We start from the raw sequence: 20,523 nt of genomic DNA, 5'->3' as shown, positions 1-20,523 counted from the left end.
AGGGCTTACACCTGAGCTACAGCTTCAGCTTCCTGGTTGCTGGGGGAGTGAGTGCCTTCCGAGCCAAGACATGGAGGAACAATGAGGACTGACTCAAGCTCTTGCAGTCAAACCCAAATGTCTTTCCACAGATCCTGACCCCACAAGTGCTTTTTCATGATCATCCACCCCTCAGTTTCCCATTTTCTAAACCATATATTTGAACCCAGTGGCTCTCACTGAAACCTGGATTTTATCAAAGCTTTTGCATCATTTTCAAACAAAGCATAATGATCTGATAGTTTCGTGGCACGTTTTGACAGTTTCATAATAGACAACAGCCTAGGAACAAATAGATGTCTGACCTGATAAAATCCAATTTTCAAATGGTGTAAGATTTCCTAGATACATTAAAATTTTTTGGCTCACAATCACCCATCCCAGCATTCATACACTTAATTCTATAGTAATGTGCAGTGGAATCTCAATACTGATTTTGATGTCACTATTCTAAATTACAGCAATTATGTTTTCATTCTTTATCACAACTTTTAGGCTTCAGTGAATAATTTTTGAGCCATTAATCCATTTTTGTGACTTGGGGATATAGTATAACACAATAGAAGCCCTGAAAATGCATTGAAATTAAGCAGTAACACACAAAGGAAAACTATGTGAAAATAGCACCTGTTATCTGCGTGTTAGACAAGACTCGGAGTCCATGGACGAGCTTTAGGAACACAATTATTAAGAATATAGCAGGCTGCTGGGAAGGTCACCGGGTGCAAATGTGTGAGATGTATGGGTTTAAAACTGTTTCTAGGGGTTTTTTTGCCTCTAAAACTTAGCACTTAAGAGACCACTGGAGACTGCCATGGCTTGTGGCACACATGTTGAGAAATAGCACTCAAAAGCCTGATTCTCATAGAGTATAATCTGGAGCCCTGCTCAAGGCAATTTCATCATAATTGGTCCTTCGGGAGATTCCAAAGCTTCCAAATCCAAAAAGGTTTGGGACCCTATGGTGGATGTGGGAAATATTTTTGAGTGGAGGGGGAAGGACACTCTCTAGCTTCTCTGCAAATCACAAGATCAACTGCATCCTTCATCTGTTTTTTCACTAAAACATCGCCAAGGCCTGAGCACCTTGGTGGTGGCAGCAGCAGTGGGATTTTCCAGGGCAGGGAATGGCCTTCTATGTGTTGACTCCCAGCTCAGTACCAGGCACCATTATGAGCTTTATGCTGAGATGGGTGGCATAATAATTAGGACGACCTTACTGGGGGCATTAGGTCCCGGATAGAGGACTTCAAAGTGCTCTCCAGTCACTAACCATATGCAAACAATGTCCCCTTCAGCACATCCCAGGGTCTGTAAGAAACATCTATGTATTGGTTTTCTCCAAGAACTGTTGCAGCTGGGAGAGTAGCCACTGAGGGCTACCCCTTCGCCTTGTCTCCCTGTCCCCCACGACCACATCTCCATCAACTTTCTACCAGTGATAGACCTGAGAATGGAGTGAGCAGATTAAGAGGCCAGGTTACCCCCAACAAGGGGTAACTTGTTCATAACCCCCACTCTGTTTAACTGTCTTGTCCTGGCCCCAGGCCTCAGGGCTGGCTAGGGTCCACCATAATTAGGGGACACCATGGGCATCATTTTCTAGGACTCATATCCATAAAAGGCCTTAATTTTAAATCTATGACATATAACCAATAAAGGCACATCTATTTTTGTGTTTGCAATTGTTAATTTATGAATGCAAACGGTTAAAATACAGAATTATCATCATGTTCTGGCATTTCTTCATTTGCTATATTTGAAGCCTCAAAATTTGAAAGTGACCCGAGCCCCTTTATATCTTTGAGAAACCCTGGAGCTGGTTGAGCCAAACTGGCAATGGGACAACCCCTGCCCCTGGAGGGGCACCATCCTTCCCTTCCAGCCAGCAATGCCAACCATGCTAGAAGCCAAGTTTACAAGTTACAATGTGCAGATATGTCATTCCCAATTCAGTTTGTGAAACATGAATTCAGATTTCCAAGACAAAACTAAGAACTGACTGGCAATATTTTACTAGAAATGAGAATGACAGAGAGGCACAGAGCATCTCATACTGTGTGTTCTGAAGCCAGCCTTCTGGAAATGGAACTGGCTTCCTAACATCAAGCTGGAGAGTTCAGAAGTTACACTGCGAGTAATGGGGAGCCACTGAAGATGGATGAAGATGAGTGCCTTGTTCAGCACTGTGTTTTTGAAAGGTCACTGGTGGCTACTGGAAGAGGGGAGACTGGTGCTTGAGGCTATTATCCATGTATTTCTAAGTAGAAATTCCAAGTCAAGTCCTCAGAGGGGCATGGCAGGGATCTTGTCCTGGGATTTCCAGTTGGAGCCTTGACAAGACCAATGGCCCTTCCCAGGCAAGATGTTTGTGCACACACACTGCATCCTCCCAAGGAGCGAAAGCAACCTGATCCCAGCCTCCCTCACATGAAATGCTTCTTTCCCATCAGAATTAACTTGGGTGAGAGTGAGAGGGCCAGGAAACCTCTCAGGGAAGAGCAGATCCAAAGAACAGAAGGTAGTTTCTTATTGGGCAGCTTGGGGGTCTGCTGTCCCGTTTTCTGGGACAGTCTGTCCATTTGCTTCCTCCATCATTTCCTTGTACTGACGTTTGAAGAAGCCAACCTGTTGGGGAGGAAGCAGAAGAAAACCAGGAAGTCCAGTGGAAGAGAGGAAAAGAGCCAATGGGGAAGGGGAGCAATCACCATTTCTGGAACCCCTCCTATGTTCCAACACTGCACTAGAAACTTTATATAAATTGTGTCATTTAGGCTTTGCCACAATTCTGTGAGCTGAGTAGAACCACTTTCAGTATGAGAACCAAGACCCAGCATGGACCAGGCACTTGCCAATAGTCAAGGAAAGAATGCAGTGACTTAGGAAGAATGTGTGCCTGATTCCATGGTGAGCTCTTCTCACACTATAGGAAGAGTAGGATCAAGTACTGGTGGTGTCAGGAGTGGGATAAAAACACTCACCTTGTACAGTACGGCTGTGATGAGAGCTAGCAGCAGCAGTCCTCCCACAGTGCTGCCCACAATAATGGGACCAGGGTTGTGGACCTCATACTTCTCCAGCACCAGCTCCGTCTGGAGTGGAGGTGACCTCATCAGAAAGTATCATGCCTCTTGCTGTTCCAGACTCCTCTCGGGTCCCCAACCTTTACCTCCCTCCCCTCCTTCACCAGGCTCTGCTCCAAGGGATGAGATACAGAAGCACTCGTAGGCTGAGGGACAACTGTCCTACCCAGGAACCTCCATCCTTCCTCCGTCTAGGCTTGCAAGCCACCCCCCACCAAGCACCACAGATTTAGCATCAGGAGCCCTCTTGCCAGCCTGGCCACTGCCCACCACACAGTCACTACCTGGGCTCTCAAAAATGCCTCCTGTCCTGGAAGCTGGGAATACACAGATCTGTCAAATGTGATTTCAGCCACACTCACGACTACCACCTTCTTCTGCAATGTCTGCAAAAGAGAAGCAGAGAAATGGGAGCTAGCTCTGGGGAAGGCTCAGAGTTAGAGAAATGCGCTGGCTTGAGGTGGACACAGACACCTCAGGCCCCACCTGAGTCTGGGGAAGGGATTCTGCTCTTGGAACTACACACCTGGCTGACCCAGTCAAAGCTGAGGTTGCCCTTCAAAATGAAGTCAAGTTCCTCCTGGACACCAAAGGAGGGGATGTCACAGCGGAACCTCAGGCAGTCAGCAATGGAGCAGTCCTAGGGACACAAAGTAGCATCAGACTAGAGAAAGATGGGTTTGAAGTTAGAACACAGCATTCAACTGTCTGATCTGAGGGGAGCAGAGGTATCTGAACTCAGACAGGCTGTTCAGCAGACATCAACCTGATGTAACATGGATTCCTGAATTAAATTCTTCTGAAGTGTGGCTTCCAGTGGGGCACACCCTCCTCACCAGCACAGGATTCTTCCGAAAGTGGGTCAGGAAGTCAGACTCTCTGTGCACTATTCTCTCTGAAGAGCACTGAATGAACGGGTTCTAGGAAAATCACAGACAGAAAGCATCTCACAGGGTCATCAGGGATTCATGAAGGACAAGGAGTCCCAGCAGGGCATCAGCAGAGGACCCACACACAGGTCTTGAGTACCTGGGGGTGGAAGACCTCCACATCCTTCCACACTGCCACCCGGTTCAGCTTCACAGGCACTGAGAAATCAATAATGGCAGGCAGGTCCCTCTGTCCCAGGTTGTTCACCTGCATGGCGGGCAGTGAGGGCAAAGGTCACGCCAAACCCCACATCCGTCCCGAGTCTCTGGCTCCTGGGCGCCCGCCCCAGCCCATGCTCCTCAGTCGCCCTCACTTGCCTGGTATCTGTGCTGGGCCCCACGGCTGTCCTTCTCCTCTGAGGCCGAGAAGTTGAGGTACTTGGTGGACTCTTCATGGCTGGGGAGAGGAGGGGCATGGGTGGATGTGGGGTTCCATTAGGGCCCCCTGAGGAGGCTCTGGCTGGGAGCTTGACAGAACACGGGTCAGTGGCCCTTGGGCTGCTCTGGAACGAGGTCTGTGGCTGACGTGGGGTAACGGGAGGTTTAGGGAGCAGGGCTGGGCTTCCAGCTGGGCGCAAAGTGCTGGCAGAGGCTGCCCACGGAGGAAGCTGGATGGGCACGGGGACACGGCAAAGGTTTGGGGAGACTCAGGCTGATGCTGTGGACAGAGGTCTCCTGGACCCATTCCCGTCTCATCTCCCACAGGCCTTGTTTCCTTGGCTGCTCTGGGCTTGGGGCCACGAGGTGAGGGAGGGCCCAACACAGACTCTTCTCTGGGTCTCAGTGTAACCGCACCTCCTGAGGCCTGCCTAGGCCCATCTGGAGGCCCCGCGGCCAGCCTGGCCCCTCACCCCTTGGCTGCTCTCACTTCCGCCCCTCCACGCTCCACTCCTTGGGTACCAGTCCTGTGTCTGCACCGTCCAAATTCTAGACCCCGACTCCTACTCTGAAGTCTCCTCCCTCCTTTGTGAGGGGCTCCCCCGAAACATCCCGGCCTTGTCCTGGGGGGTCCCTTTGAGTGCCCCCACCCTCAGACTCACAACTGCAGAGTACAACCAGGCTGTTGGGCCACGCACACCTAGACTTGGCGTGTTGTGCTTGTGGGCCCCCGGCAAGCAAGTGTGAGAACCTCAGGCAACCGAGCAAGGGAGCTCCGAGCTTGCTCCTGCGGGGCTGCCGAGAGCCCCCGCGTGCGGGTGTGAATGAGGGCGGGAGACTCTGGGCGGGAGGAGGAAGCCCAAAGAGGCGTGTGGGCAGATCTAGCAGGGAAGGTTCCCAGGCCAAGCCACTGGAGCCCGTTTCACATCGCAAGTACACGGATCTCACAAAGGCAGGGGTTACGTCTGGTGCTGATGGCACATAATAGGGAGGGCGCAGTAAGTCTCTGTTGAATGTGAAATGAATTTACAGAAAGTAACCACAGCACTGTGGCTGGAACATATGATGCTAGGGAGGTATTTGTTGAAGGAAGGTATCTGCTCAAGCCCTTAACTTGACTCCTTAGTGTCAAACAGCCGGTCTACCCCTCCCAGGACAGCATTTTAAGGCCTTTTCTTCCATCCAGCTTTTCCCTGATTCCCAGCCTCTGCCACAAGCAGGTCGTTTCCTCCATCCTTCCCATGGAGACTGGGACAAGGAGGAGGGGTGGTTCTGAAAGCCCTGCAGGGTGAGAATCTGTTCCTTGCAACAAGCAATTGTCCTGCCCAAGGTCTACACTCCAACGTCACGGAGCCCTCAGTGTTTAGCGGAGGTCTCCCCTGACAGCAGGCCCTAGCGCCCACCCCACCTTGGAAACTCACTCAACCTCAGGGTTCAGAACCACAGGGAGGCCCTTGATGAGATTCTGCCTGTGGTCAGGGTAACCTTGCTCCCCAGTGAGGCTGTAAGAACCTTGAAGACAGGGACACGTCTCATACGTCTAGGGAATCCTGGACGATCGTGAGGCTTTTAAGAAAGGTTTCTGAGAACTGTAGCCTCTATGATCCTCTATGAAATGTAGGATGTAATGGGGACAATGTGACAATTCTTGTTATCATCAATAGCCCACTATAAACACTGGATTGATCAGTGAGTGCTGCTAGCAGCAGCATCGCCCAATTGAAAAGGTGGCGGTGAAATTTAAATATGGGAGGTGGCCAGCTGCTGCAGAGACGGAGGATTGCCCGGGCCCTTCAGAGTGACAGGGGAGGACCCTTTTGAGGTCGTGGTGTGGCACCTGCTGATCACGGTGTAGACAGCGTACTTGACCGGGATCTCCAGCTGGAAGGTGGTCTTGCTTGTCCTGGGAGTGTTATTCTCACTGGAAAAAGAGGAGGCTCCCAGTTGGCAAGTGCCCCAGGGGAGGAGGCTGGGCGGGACGGGGTGATGCCCTAGGCCTGGTCCAGCTCACCTGCTCACATTGGCGGTCAGAAGCAGCCGGTCTCCCAGCACGGCCGTGGGGGAGACATCAAAGGTGGCCATGAAGGTGATCTGAGGAAGAGGTAGGAACAGGGGGGAGGTCACTGGGGAGTGGGACAGGGTGAGTGCAGGGGAGTTAGGGGTGTGCAGAAGCAAAGCTGACCTGGGCGCCCTCACGGAAGATGAGGTGGGTGATGCTACAGCGGGTGCTGATGGTGTCCTGACTCCTGGCAGGGGCGCTGTCACAGGTCAGGCGCAGGGCGCGTGACTGCAGCTGGTTCTAGGGACGTACAGATGAAAAAATAAATATAAATGCAGGCGAGCATTTATTAGTGTTCCAAAGAGACTCCATAAAGTAGTGATGGTTTCCTGGAAACTCTTAAGGTTATGTTTTTAAAAAATCCTTAGACAGTATCTGGTCAAACTTCCTCCTAATGTAGAAATCGCAGATGTATTAGCATTTCTCCATTTTTTATTTATTATTGTTCTTTCAAAAAGGTTTGCATTATGAAAATTTCAAATATATTCAAAAGTAGAGAGACTAATTTAGTAGTGTAGTGTATCCATCACTCAGATTATATTACCATTTTTTCTACTCTTGTTTTATTCAGCTGTTCTCCATTTTTTTCCTTAATAATTTAAAGCACATGCCGTACGTTGCATACCTTCACCCCGAAAGACTTCAGTGTATACCACTAACAGATAAGGGTATTTTTAATCATAAGCACAAGACTCAACAAAGCATAGCCAACAAAACTTTCAATAACTCATTAAGATCTGTTAATATCCAAGTCATGTTCAGTGTTCCGAGATTGTCTCCAAAAATGTTACGTAAAGTTCATTTTTAAAAATAGCCAACAAAAGTCCACACACGGCATCAGGTTGACACATTTAGAAGTACTTCCAGTGACAGGGTGCTCACCCCTCGCACAGCTGGAGTTTGCCATTCCTGGTGTCCTTCTTCATGCATTGATCAAAATACGCTCCCATTGGAAACACTAGCTTAAGAGAGACATGGGAGAGCATCCAAACATAATGTGTGGACCTAGTTTAGATGCTGGTTCAAATAAACCAAATAAAAAAGACATCTTTTGAAAAAATTAAGGAAATCTGGTAATGGTCTGAATATAAAGGAGTCATTCATTGCACTGGATGTGATAATGTCACTGGGTCACGTAAGATGGCCCCACTGTCCAGAACAGTGAATTAGAAAGGTGTGTGATAACCTAACGTCTGGGATGTGTTTTAAAATACTTGAGCAAATGTGGTGGAGGTTGGGTGGAAACAGATAAAATAAATGTGGCAAAATTCTGATCATTGTTGAATCTGGGTGATAATTTAGGGGTAAGTTTGTTGAACTAGTCTCTTCTTTTGTAAATGTTTAACATTTTTCATAAAATTTTAGTTAAAAATCTGCTTCTCTTTTACTCCCTGTGATCCTAGTTCTGTCTTCTGGAACAGGGATGGCCGTTTGATGGCCCAGCACCAATTTCTATAAATAAAATTTTATTGGAACACAGCCATGCTTATTCATATACATATTGTCAATGGCTGCTTTTGCAGAGTTGAGTAGATATGATGAACTGTATGGCCTGAAAAGGTGAAATACTTACTATCCAGCCCTTTATAGAAACAGTTTGCCAAGCCCTTATCTAGAGTAACCAAGTAAATCAACTCCTTCCTCTACAGAACAGTGTTGTCAACATCTGAAGGCTGAGATATATTTTCCTTTAAAAAGAGAAATATTGGTATGATGTGAAATATAAAGAAGTGTAAAGCAAGGGTCCCCGTTCTCTTCACATTAGTGGCCTCCTGGGAACCCATCCTGACAGTCAATATCCTTCAAATGCAATGCCCAGAGTTGAACATAGAATGAGCCAAGGCAAGCCCCAGCCAACACAGTCACATTCATCCAACTGCAACCAGCCCAGCCCTCTTGGTTTACAAGAGGCTTCTAAGCAATGACAGCCCCTGCCCATGTTTTGAGCCCAGCACGAGAGTCTCTTCTGGTTCCCAGTCATCAGCCTCGTCTCTCCCCAGAGGGGACAATACCTGGCCCACTGCTACACGTCGGTAAGACAGCCCTGGCGGGTAGAAGAAGGTGACTCTGGTTCCATAGGAGTCCTCGCCATCATTCCGCACTGTCACTTCCAAGTTCAGCTCCAGGTTACTCCCCACCACCAGCGTCTTCAAGCTAGGCATTGGGGTAGAGAGGGGGAGATGACTCTGTGACTAAGGCTAGAAATGGTATATGGGGGTGAAAAATAGAGTGGGGGAGTGGGGGAGAGATGGGGACAAAGGTCTGGGTCCTGAGCACTGGGTAGAGATGTTGGGGAGAGCCAGGGGCAGGAGTTCCAAGTTCCAGGAGAGGGGCTTGGGGACCAGGACAGGTCTGAGGGGGTGGACGCTCACCCCGAGACCCCAAAGGAAATGCTGAGGTCATCCTCGCAGACGTGATTGGCACCACAGTTCTTCTCGAAGGGGAGCTGAGAGGGAAGGCAAAGCAGGGTTTCCCCCAAGACCTGGAGCCCACACGCCTTCTATTCCCTCTGGAAGAGCCCAACACCAGGACTCACAGAAGCCGTGAAGTATCTCTGGGCATCCACAGCCAGCATGGGCTGGAGGTTTCCAAAGGAAGAGACGTGCTTGCCCACCAGGGAGAAGTTGAGACGCAAGATGATGGGGGTCACTGAGTCTTCCACACAAGCCTGGGGGACGGACGTTAGGGAGAGCAGGTGGCTAAGAAATGCAGCCTCACAGCCACTAGCTGTGCCCCGTCTCCTCATCCATAAAACGGGGTAACAGTGGTAACTACCTGCCCCCGATAAATGCTCATTGCTATGATTCTGCACAGGCAACCTCTGCCGTGGTCTTCCTTCATCTTCAGCTCCCTTCCCCCAGCCCCTCTACAGTCTCACTCACTCTACTCAGGGTCTTCTCAAACTTCACCTGCTCCCGGAGGCCCCTGACACCCTCTCTGTTCTCTCCCTGGCTTTATCTCCCTTCATAGCTCTCATCACTACCAACATCTATTATCTAAGACATTGATCGCTTTTCGTCTTCCTCCAGAGCTTTCTGGGCATAATTGTTTTGTCCACGGCTGGCTCCTGGCACATTGGACAGGGCCTGTCTTAGAGGAGTAGCTGGATAAAAGGACTCCAGCCCACTGAAGCAGCTAAGCTCTTTTTCCTGAAATCCAGCCCTGCTGCCTCTGGCAGTTGCAGCCAACCTCATCCATCCATCCACTCACTTACTCCGCTAACATGTATTAAGCATCTCTTGCACGTCACCTGCCTTGCTAGGGCTGAGCCACGGCGAGGACCAGAACACACCTGTTCCCCTCTGCCCAGCCCAGCCCGCTGCCAGCCCCAGAATCGCCTTCATCCCCAGGACTCCAAGGCCCCCTCACCGGAAGGAGCAGCCTCACAGCCTCGCAGTGCTCTGTCAGCCCCAGGACTCGAACATGAGTCAGATTCCAGGTATTTGTCTCCTCGAAAATGGCACGAGGGCTCAAGCGGCCAGGATCGAGGGTAAGGTCAAAGGTCACAGAGCTTTTGAGGTCACCTATAGGGGTAAGCAAGGGATGGGAAAGGCTGAGAGAATGAAGAACTCCCTAGGTGGGCAAGGGGCCAGGCAGGAGACAGGAATCCTGGGCTAGGGGACGCCCCATCAGGATATCCTCGGTTGGAGGGGAAAGGACTCACCCAGCCTGTTCTTGGGACTTCCGTGAATATGAAGGCAGACAGTGGCACTACCCAGAGCCTGGACAGAGGCCACGTGCTGCTGGCACTCAAACAGAGACCTGGCGATCTCTGCCGGAAAGATGCGAATGGTTGCCTGCACCCTGAGCACAGGTCTGGTCCTGTGGGCAGAACACTGAGCTGAGGACGGGCTCTTGGTACCCAGAGGACAACCTGGGATGAGGGGCAGGGAGGCAGGTGTCCTGGGCAGAGCTAGGACTACCTGGGCAGTTTCTGAGGAAGGCTGTTCTCACCTGAGCAGTAGCGCATGTCCCCGGGCCCCCACAGCCAAGTCCACCAGTCCATCCTGGGTGAGGTCCTGACCCCCGCTCAGTGACTGCCCAAAATACTGAAGCCTGGGAGAGAGCTGGGTACCTGCAATCCTCTGGCCAGAGAGGGAGAAGCAAGTCAGGTGAGTACATGAGGGAAACAAGTTGGACGAAGCAAGAGGAACAGGGAGGTTGGGATGTGGGAGACAGAACGCAGGGGTGAGAAGTAAAATGCTGTCTCCAAGAAGCTCCTGAAAGAGGGTGGGGAAACGGTGACAAGAGACGAGGAAAGATTTCTAGGACATAAATGAAGAAGTGGAGATTGAAAGATTGGCCCGGTGACCTGAGTTTCATTCACTCACTCAGCTGGTTAGTCTCAGGTTCTGATTCTGGCTCCTTCACTGAGCCACGAGACCCTAGGCCAGGAGTCAGTCTTTCTGTGCTTCAGTGTCCTCGTCCCTCACCTGGGTTAATAACACCTCAGAGCATTAAGTGAATGAATGCATGGAGTTCTTAGAACGGCACCTGGCCCAGGTCACTGGTCAATTACTCACTCTGATGAGCATCAGGGATGGAGGGGACCTCAGACCCCCACCTCCCACATCGCAGGCGGTGCCAAAGCCACACGGCCTTTAAGAGGCTGACTTCAGACCCTGCAATCAGATCCTCTGACCCCATGCCCAAGGCCCCTCTTTGCTTCCTGTAGCTACCCTGTCTCTTCAGAAGCCAAGGAGAGACCAAGTCGGGGTGGGGAGTGACTGCACTCCATACACAGTTTCTACACCCCTGGACCTCATCTCCCCTATGGGTCCCTTCCCTTTTATTTCCAGGACTCCTGAAATGACCAGTCCCTTGAAGAACATGCCCTTTAAATCTCTGGGCACCACTGGGACTGGCAGACATTCAGAGTAGTAATAATACAATGAAAGAGAAATTTACCAGTTACCAAGGGAATCTAGCAAGGAAGAGCCCGTAGAGACAGTACGCAGTCAGCAGCCTTGTGCGCAGGAGAACTGATCTCACCACCACATCCTCAGGGGTGTGTGGGCCGGAAGGGGACAAGACAAGCCCTTCACAGCTAAGTAGGTGGTGGGCTATGTCGGGCAGGAAACAAAGTCATAGTGGGCCGATGAATCTGGAGAGACCCCCTTCTTGGGGTCAGGCCTTGCAGGTGTAACCCAAATGATATTTGCAATTGAATGGCTACATAGATAAGGCTCTAAGCTGCTGCAGCACGAGGATATTAAGAAGTTGGTGTGGACGGAATGCAGTTTTATGACAATGGAAAGCTCTTGTCGTTCCGAACAAAGTCTTCCACCCTCTTATTAAAGTTCTAAGTTCTTTAGAACCTCTTCAGTTGATAAACTGCATTAACAATAATTGATTATAAAAATATAACACCTATTATGTGCCAGGCACAGGTGTATACAGGTGCCCTGTAGGTCCTCTATATGTGCTAATTCATTTAATCTTCACGGCAGCCGCCCAGTGAGATTGATTCCATTACTGCCACCATTTTTCAGAGAGGTGAGTCATGACCAAGATCACAAAGTTGGGAAGTGACAGAACCATAGGAATCTTCTTTGACCTTTTTCCTAACAACTTTTTGAGATATAATTCACAGGCTGCACAATTTACCCCTTATCTGTTTCTAGGACATTCACAAGGTTGTGCAACCATCACCAAATCAATTTTAGAATATTTTCATCACCTCAAAAAGAAACTCCAGACCCCTCTGCAGTCACCTCCATGTCCTTCATTTTGCTCTACCACCAACCCAACAACCACTAATATTCTTTCTGTCTTTAACATAATGTTTTCAAGGTTTATTCACATTGAAGCATATGTCAGCTTTTCATTCTTTTCATGGCAGAATAATATTCCATTGTATGGATAGACCACATTTTACTTATCTGCTCATCAACTGATGGGCATTTGAGTTGTTTCTACCTTTTGGTTATTATGAATAATGGGACTATGAACATTCAAGTATAATTTTTTGTATAGACATGTTTTCAATTCTCTTGGGTGAAACTGCTGAGTCATACAGTAAGTTTAACTTTTGAAGAACTGCCAAATTGTTTTCCAATATAGCTGCACCATTTTACATTCCCACCAGCAGTGGTTGAGGGATTCTCCACATCCTCATCAGCAATTGTTATTACCTGCCTCTCTGATTCCAGCCATCCTAGGGGGTGTGAGGTGGCATCTCATTGTGGTTTTGATTTGCTAATAACTGATGATTACTGACGTTGAGCATCTTTGCATGTGCATTTTGGTCCTTTGTATATCATCTTTGAAGAAAAGTCTACTTAGAGCCTTTGCTTCTTTTTTTAACTGGGGCTTCCTTAACTTTTGCCAGGGATGAAGCCCTTCTTTTTCAGGGAACCCTGTGCCACTGAGTGAAGGGCCCCTGCCTATAGGCATCTGGCAGGATGACTGATGGCAGGAGGGAAAAAAGTCATCGCATCGCACATTGCAGGGAGGGAAGGGGTGAATGGACAGGCAGACTGGGCCACCAGACCTAACCGACTGAAAACAGGGAGTCTTTAAGAGATGGAACATCGGGTTAGAGTCTGGAAATTGGAACCCCCCCCCATCACCATTCTTGATTCACTATAAACCTGAGACTAGTCAAGTCACTTATCTTCTCCATGGCCCAGATTTCATCTCTAAAATGGGTTTGCTAATGCCTGGCCTGTGTACCCTGTAAAGTTGCTGGGGATTAAATGGCTGGGATGGAGAAACCATTCAAGCATCAAGTCCCCAGACAAAGCAGAGAACATACCAATCAATGTTTCTATTTGTCAAATTCCACAGATTTTCCTTGCTGCCAACAAGATGCCCAGTGTTGTACAAAAAAGGTAATATGAGAGAAAGGAGAATTTTCCAGGCAGCAGTATAGGAGACAAGGAGAAACCAGGGGGAGGTTCTTGTAGCAACAGGATCTGTGATCTGGCCTCACCTGGCTGTATGAGGGGTTGATACTCAGTCCTGAGGTTCCATGAAACAGGTAGATGGCACCATGGTTCTCCTGCTCTCCTGGGGCCCCGATGGCCACGTCCATCAGCTTGTCCCCATTCACATCCCCCATCACTGTCAGGGCTGCCCCAAAGCGGCTCCAGGGGTGGCCTTGCTCCCCATGGAGAATGACCCCACACTGCCACTTAGCCCACTGCCGAAGAAAACCAGTGTCAGGTACCAACCTGGGCAAGCCCTCCACCCACACCCTGACTTCACCCAACCCAGGTCCCGTCAGCCACTCACCCCCTTGGGCAAGGGGCACACGGACACCCGGCCCCCCCGGGTCTGCTCATAGTAATGCGGGGCCCCGATGAGGACCAGGTCGGAGCTGCCATCTCTGTCCACGTCCACGGAGCAGAGGGAGGCCCCGAAGTAGGAGCCGATCTGCAGGGCAGAGCCCGGAGTCATCCTGCCGGCCCTTGCCAGAGGACCCCTTCTGGGCCAGGTCCCGCTCTCCCCAGCCACCAGCACCTCCCTCCCCGCCCCACACCCACTTCATCTCCCTCCTCTCTGCCCCTGGAGACCCTCCTCCACGCCCAACCTGGGTCCCTGTGACTTCAGCCTTCGGCCTCCACTGCCTGGACACCTGGGTGAAGAGGACAACCTTCCCGGTGTGCTGATGGCGGGGGGCCCCCAGGACCAGGTTCTGTACCCCCTTCCAAAGGGCCAGCTCAGTGGAGTAACCTGAGGGGGCCAGGCCTCAGCACAAAGGCTTCCCCTCCCGCCCCCAGGGCCCGCCCTCCCCGGCAGCCCTGCCTGACCCTCCAGCCGCAGCCCCGTCTCACCCAGGTAAGAGTCCCTCATGTCCCCGTTCTCCTGGGACATGTTGATGAAGGTGGGGCTCATTTTGGGGGGGTACAGGAAGGCCCCTCCAGACCAGCTGAAGCTCCCCACAGCCCCCAGAACTGGTCCATCCTGGGAGGAGAGATTCCAGGGCTGAGCAGGTAGGAAGGAGAAGACAGCCTCTTCCAAAGCACCGCCTGCCACTGGCTCCACCCACTCATCTGACATCCACTCTTGCCTTCCCTTCTCCCTTCTCTTCCTCATCCTACATCAGTGACCTAAAAGGGGCCTCACTCACAGGCGTGAACACAGCACTGAAGCCCTCCTGGGCCATCTCCAATTCGAAGGAGCTACTGCTTGTGGTCTGTGTACCTGGGGAAAGGCATGACACCCAGGTTCCATGAGGAAAGACAAGTTTTGCCAGGTTCAAGAAGGATCACAGCTTTAAGAGGAGCTAATGTTGGAAACTAACACCCGAAGGGAGGGGTTGGTGCCCATGATGTGGGGGTCCAGGTTCTAGAAAGAAAAGCATTTATGGGTGAGGATTTCTGGAGTAGTTCCATCTCTGACTTACCCTCGATGGCAAAGATCTTCTCTTTCAGTTGGTTTTGAATGTCTCTCAAAGCATCAAAATTCTCTACTTTAAATATATGTTCACTGGACGGCTTTGATGCAATGTCCTGTAATTCTTGCAAGGAACGTGCAGTTTGAAAAGCCGATCCCACCTGTCCCCAACAAAGACCAGCTCAGTGGAATAACCATAACTACAACATGCCTGCCACGTGCTGGATGCTGGGAGCCTCCAATAACCCTCCAAGGTTAATGCTATTACACCCGGTGTCCAGGCAAGAAAAACAGGGCTCAGACAGCATCAAGCAGTTTAGGGAAAAGGATTAGGGTCCCCCAGGCTGGAACAGAGTTTTCATCCTGAAGGTAGTAGAAGCTGAGAGAGCTGGGATTTCTGTCCTCAAGAGGGAAGTTGCCTTAAGAGGAAGTGAGGAGAGGAAGCAGTGGGAGGGCAATCCCACATCCTACCCCAATTGCATAGCGGATGATGCCAGCGGCCTCAGCCCTGGGAATGACATCCTTGTAATCCTGGTAGTCCCCTGTTTTGTACCCATCGGTGATGACGATCAGGATCTTGGAGGCATCTTTTCGGGACCCTTTTGAGGCGCTAAACAATTGGTCTCTGTCAGGGGAGATGAGGGTTCAGCGGCCGGTGAACAGAGATGCTCTTGACCCCTTTGTGAGAACCAGGAGATGCCCCTTCCTCTGGGGTGCTCCCATCCTGCCCAGAGGCTCCTGGCTTGGTGAGGAGACCACAGGCTGAATTCCAGTGCTCACCTCTCCCTTCGTCATGGAGACAGTTGGGGCCAAAAGGAGGACCCAGATGTCTGGGGGGAGCACCTGGGAGGAGTCAGGACTCACGTGACCATTCCGATGGCTGTGGCCGTGTGAGTGTACCCTCGCAGCTGCGTTACAGAATTCAGCAGGCTTAGTGGGTCTGAGCTGATTGCAAAGTCTTTGAAAGTGAAGTGCACCACAAACTTGTTGGAGAACTGCATCAGGGAGAACTGGGAGAGCCACGCGGGGCTGGGGGCCAGGCCAGGGCGCTCCAACCCCGGGGCCCCTCCCACAAGCCTCCCTGGGGGCTGGGGCGGGAGTGCCTGCACACTTGCTTTCCCTACCCCGAGGGCACACCTGGGAGCTCGGTCTCTGGAAGTGGCTCATCACAGCCCTCACGAAGTTCAGCATTTTGGCAAAATCTCTGAAGGAGATGCTGCCTGAGCCGTCAATCAGGAAGGCGATGTCCTGCTCCTGCTTTGGGCACTCTAGGGAAGGAGGTGGCACCAGTCCTCTGCGGGACACCCCCAAAGCCCAGCCCTCAGCCTCCTGCCCATGAGAACTCACCCTCCCAGGGGCTTCCTAGAACAGGGCCCTTCGGACTTCTTAAGTCTCAAGAGACCACATCTGTGATTCAGCTGCTCACACCCAGTTGGTAAAAAAGTGAAAACTCCTCCCATGCAGACAGTGAGAAGCTGCGCCTGGTCCTTCCACCTCGGCTGTCTGTGCCTCTCCCCCGACCCCACCCCACCTTCTCCCTCGACATCCCCACCACCCAGCAATAAAAGGACTCTCTTCCAGCCCCTGGCCAGGGTCTGTCCTCATTTGTCAACACCAAATTGTACTTTTGTTAAATATTTTTAATGTCATGCCTGGCAACACCCACACACTGGTCCTATTCAGTTCTCGGCTTCAGTCGGGCCCCACTCTCCTCCTGGGTAGGGGCAGAATCTGTCCTCAGAAGAGGAAGCCCTCCCGGCTCACAGATTCCTGTCTAACTCCCAGCTTCCCCTTCCTGCCACAGACTTCTCACCACAGAGAGAGGTGTCCTGGCTGTTCGGATGGGAGCCCAGAGGCCGGTGGGTGAATCTAAAGCCTAGGGGGTGCTGCTCCAGCACGAGGGGGCACCCCATTCAGGGCCCTGGACAGCAGTATCCCCAGGGGCCTGAATGTGAATGTGAAACCAGGGAGGGGTCTCGGTCTGCCCTGAGCCGGGTCTGAAAAGCTCAGTGTTCCACCTCCTCATGCCCCATCCCCGTCAGCACCAAGGAAGCCGGGCCCTGCGCTTCGACCTGCACCTGCGCACACAGCACACATATGTACGCACGTGTACACGCACAACACACACACGTACAACACACACACACAACACACACGCACAGACACATATACACACATACGCATATACTCATATACACACATCACATACTCATACACACATACACCAGACACGTACACACTCATACCTACAACACACATACACATATATACACACATATATGCATCACACACTCATACCACACTTATACACACAAACATGCATACTCCTACATACACACATGCATGCATACACTCATACATACAACACACATATACACACACACATTCATACATACAAGACACACACATACATACATCACACACTCATACACACACACACACGTGCACACTGCTCAGACCATCTGCATCTCATTCCCCCTTCCCAGCCTGCTGCACAAGCCAACTGGTTATACCCCAGGGTGCCTGCCCTTCTCTCTAAAAATTAGAGCAGCTAGCTAGAGCAGCTGGCTCAACTGAAAAACTGAGCCCTCACCACGTAGTACCAGGTCCTGTGCTAACCCCTGACCGTGGATCATCGCATGTCGCTCTCAGCACTGGGTGCGTTACTACCCGCAGCTGACAGACAAAGAAGCCGAGGCTCAGAGAGGAAAAGGTCACAGGAAAGGTCCTGCCGTGGGAAAGTGATAGGGCAGGTGTCAAGGCAGGCAGAGACCCACTCCCAGCCCGTGTTTGGAATCACTACACCACCCAGTAGATTTTTTTTTCTGGATCCCTCTTTTTTATCCACTTTGGTAAGAGTGTCTCTGCCCCACTGCAGCCCCATCAGAAGTGTGTAGGTTCCTCAAAGGACAAAGCGGCCCCAAACACTCACCCTGCAGGGCAGCGGGGATCCTCTGGGCATGCCAGGATGGGGAGACTAGCAAGAAGCAGAACCCCGTCAGGTGCATGTTCTCCCTGCATGCACGGTGCATGGTGGGGCCACAGGCCTGGGGACAGAGCGGACAAGTAGGAGGGGTTCTGTCCCACCCTCCCATCCCAGCACCTCCACCCGCCATAAGACCTCCAGCACCAGCAGCCCCAGGTCCCCCCTCCTTCCCTTAGGATGCCCCTGTGACCCAGGGTGACTCACCAGCAGCTGAGTGGGGTTGGTGGTGGCCGCCATGGACAAGCCCAGGGACATGTTCACAGCCTCTGGGGGCACTGAGGGGCAGATATGTGCATGGTCACCCTCAGGCCAGAGGAGGCTGTGTAAGATCTGGGCAGGGGTCACGGCAACTCTGGGAAATAAATAGGGAGGTCTGACAGGTGGCAGTGGCTTTCAGGTCTTGATGGAGCTGTGGAGTGAGAGGGCGCAGTGGGCGAGGGGACTTTGAGGGAGTGTGGAAGCCTGTCTGAAGGTCAGGGTCTGCAGATAGAGCTAAAGTTGGGAGGTGGGTCTCCTGTGCTCCTTGAAGGTCCCCAGAGCCTGGGAGCCTGGACCCGGGGCCCCTCAAGGGGCAGAGACTCACCCTGCAGGTGGATGGCCTTACACATCCCTGTGCTGTAGTCACATTGGTAGATGCCACCTGTTTGGTTGGCAGCCTTTATCTCCTGGGGGGCCCCAACCACCACCCTGGGGGAAAAGACAAAGAACACAGCAGCTAAGAGTGTGGACGCTGGAGCTGGGCTGCCACCCGACAAGTTTGCTCTCCTCTCAGAGCTTCAGTTTCCTCATCTGTAAGATGGAAGTTAACAACCATTTAAGTTGCTCCCGGGAGAGATTTTTGTCTGTTTTATTCTCTGGTGCACGCCCAGCTCCTGAGACATATAGTAATAGATGTTCAATGAACATTTGCTGAATGGAGGATTCCTCCATCCTGAGGTTGTTACGGGGACGAAATCAGTGCCTACAGAAAGGATGCCTGGCACTTACTAAGTGCTCAAGAAATAAATAAAGCAGTTATCAAGATGGCAAGATGGCCCTTCTTTCAGTCCAGCTCTTCAGGACATTGCAGGGATGGCCATGGCGTGGACAGACCCCGTACAGGAGAGGTGTTGAGAGCAAAAAGCAGACCCCACATTGTCCTCACCAGCTGGCGTACTGGACCACGCTGTGTCCAAACCCAGCACTGTCCATGCTGAAGGTGGTCGGCTTGTCCATTTCCAAGTTGAAGCAGAGAGAGGAAGGCAAGGCTAGGGAGGAGGGTGAGAAGACAAGCCTTGTAGAAGGGTCTTCCTCCTGCTCCACCTCTCAGGCCCCCAGCTCCCAGCTGTCTTTTCCAGGCGCAAGGCCCCAGCATCTCCTGGTCTTCTGGACCCCCAGGCTCAGGCCTCTTGGCCCTGCTTTTCTCTCCTTCACATGGGCCAGAGATGGGTCTTCTCCCCTCCGGCCTGCTGGCACATTTCAGTTCTCCATTTCCACAGAGCAATGCCCCGGCTTTAAAGATGCTCCTTCCCCAGCCCTACCCCTGGGCTCCTGTGAGGGAGAACCCAGAAAACTGGGGCCAAAAGGATGCTGTGGACAGTGTACAAGATCAACTTGTTCTGCCTACCTGAGGAACCTCTGGATTGTCCAGGCAACTGGCCTCTCCTCCAGCAACTCTTGAATGCCCCCCAAATTAGTTCCTCCATATCCTCTCCCTCCACAAACTCCAGATCCCAAACCTATACATCCAGACCCCAAACCTGTTTAACTGTAGATCCCTGCCCTAATGTGTGAGTCCAAAACATGCATTCCAGCTCCCTCCCTCCCTGGACCTCAGCCCCTCATCCCCTGCATGGGGGCCCTCGGCTCACCCATCAGCAGGAGGAGGAAGATCCCGGTCTTGGGCATGACTGGAGTGTCAGACATAGGCTTCGGAGCACCCAAGCCAATGCGGGAGCCGCTGGACCAAGGTGCCAAGGGAGCAAATGAACAGAGAGGGGGTCAGGAGCAGAGGCAGGGAGTGAAGTTGTCAGCATGACTCAGAGGTAGAGGGTGGAGAATACAACTAAAATAAGCAGAGAAAGGGGGCAGGCAGCCCACGCACTCTGTGTCCAGGAGCCATTCTAACCAGAGATGACATGGCTTGCTTCTCTTGTCTCACCAACCTAAACTTGGGTGGATGCAAATCCCCTGCGCTGCCCCACCTCTCCCAGGTTCCCTCATTGTACTGGCAGAAGTCTCCTTTGACCTTGAAACTTCAGTTAACCAGATGCCAGGGTGGAGTCTGGGCCCTAACAGAGAGCCTGGTGGGAACCCTCCACTGTGGACCTGGAAACCTCTGGGCCCAGGAGTCAAGGCTCTGGGCCCTAGGAGGGGTTCAGAGTGGGTATTTGCTCGTTTGTTCATCATTTATTCAACAAACCTAATTAGAGGCAGATTTTGCAAGCCCTCTGTTAGCAGAGGGAGAAAACACAAACCACAAGGCACCAGCTCTGGGGTCAAGAGAGAAGGAAATTATGTTAACAGCAAGGCAGTTCTATGAGAAGAGAAGCCCATTGGTCATAGGATACCTCACCTATGTTGGAAGGGTGTAGATTTCCAGGAAGGCTTCCTGGAGGAGATGGCCCTTGATCTGAGTCTTGAAGGCAACTGACTAGAGAGGTGCATATGTCATAAGGGGTAGCTAAACACGGAAGAGGCATGAGATAGGAAGGACTCTGAAGAAATCAG

At 51.5% G+C, this 20,523-nt stretch overlaps 1 protein-coding gene across 1 annotated transcript; it reads right to left on the bottom strand.

Moving 5' to 3' along the window:
• Window positions 1-2,031: 2,031 nt before the first annotated feature.
• Window positions 2,032-20,520, bottom strand: ITGAX (integrin subunit alpha X). Its single transcript, XM_064478577.1, has 31 exons — window positions 20,369-20,520; window positions 19,665-19,753; window positions 18,959-19,061; window positions 18,398-18,501; window positions 18,019-18,089; window positions 17,761-17,875; window positions 15,966-16,096; window positions 15,693-15,838; window positions 15,300-15,453; window positions 14,839-14,989; window positions 14,563-14,636; window positions 14,267-14,396; window positions 14,023-14,165; window positions 13,725-13,865; window positions 13,423-13,632; window positions 10,443-10,573; window positions 10,153-10,310; window positions 9,858-10,012; window positions 9,025-9,156; window positions 8,861-8,934; window positions 8,501-8,642; window positions 6,612-6,728; window positions 6,441-6,520; window positions 6,267-6,350; window positions 4,370-4,448; window positions 4,152-4,259; window positions 3,959-4,042; window positions 3,649-3,762; window positions 3,407-3,508; window positions 3,021-3,131; window positions 2,032-2,667 (listed from the first exon to the last, which is right to left on the bottom strand). The coding sequence occupies exons 1-31, from the start codon at window positions 20,458-20,460 to the stop codon at window positions 2,569-2,571; spliced, it is 3,624 nt and encodes a 1,207-aa protein (XP_064334647.1). The 5' UTR covers window positions 20,461-20,520; the 3' UTR covers window positions 2,032-2,568.
• Window positions 20,521-20,523: the final 3 nt, after the last annotated feature.

Source organism: Camelus dromedarius, chromosome 24 (assembly GCF_036321535.1).
Source record: "Camelus dromedarius isolate mCamDro1 chromosome 24, mCamDro1.pat, whole genome shotgun sequence".
Classification (NCBI taxonomy): Eukaryota; Metazoa; Chordata; class Mammalia; order Artiodactyla; family Camelidae; genus Camelus; species Camelus dromedarius.
This window is presented reverse-complemented; position numbering and strand designations above follow the sequence as displayed.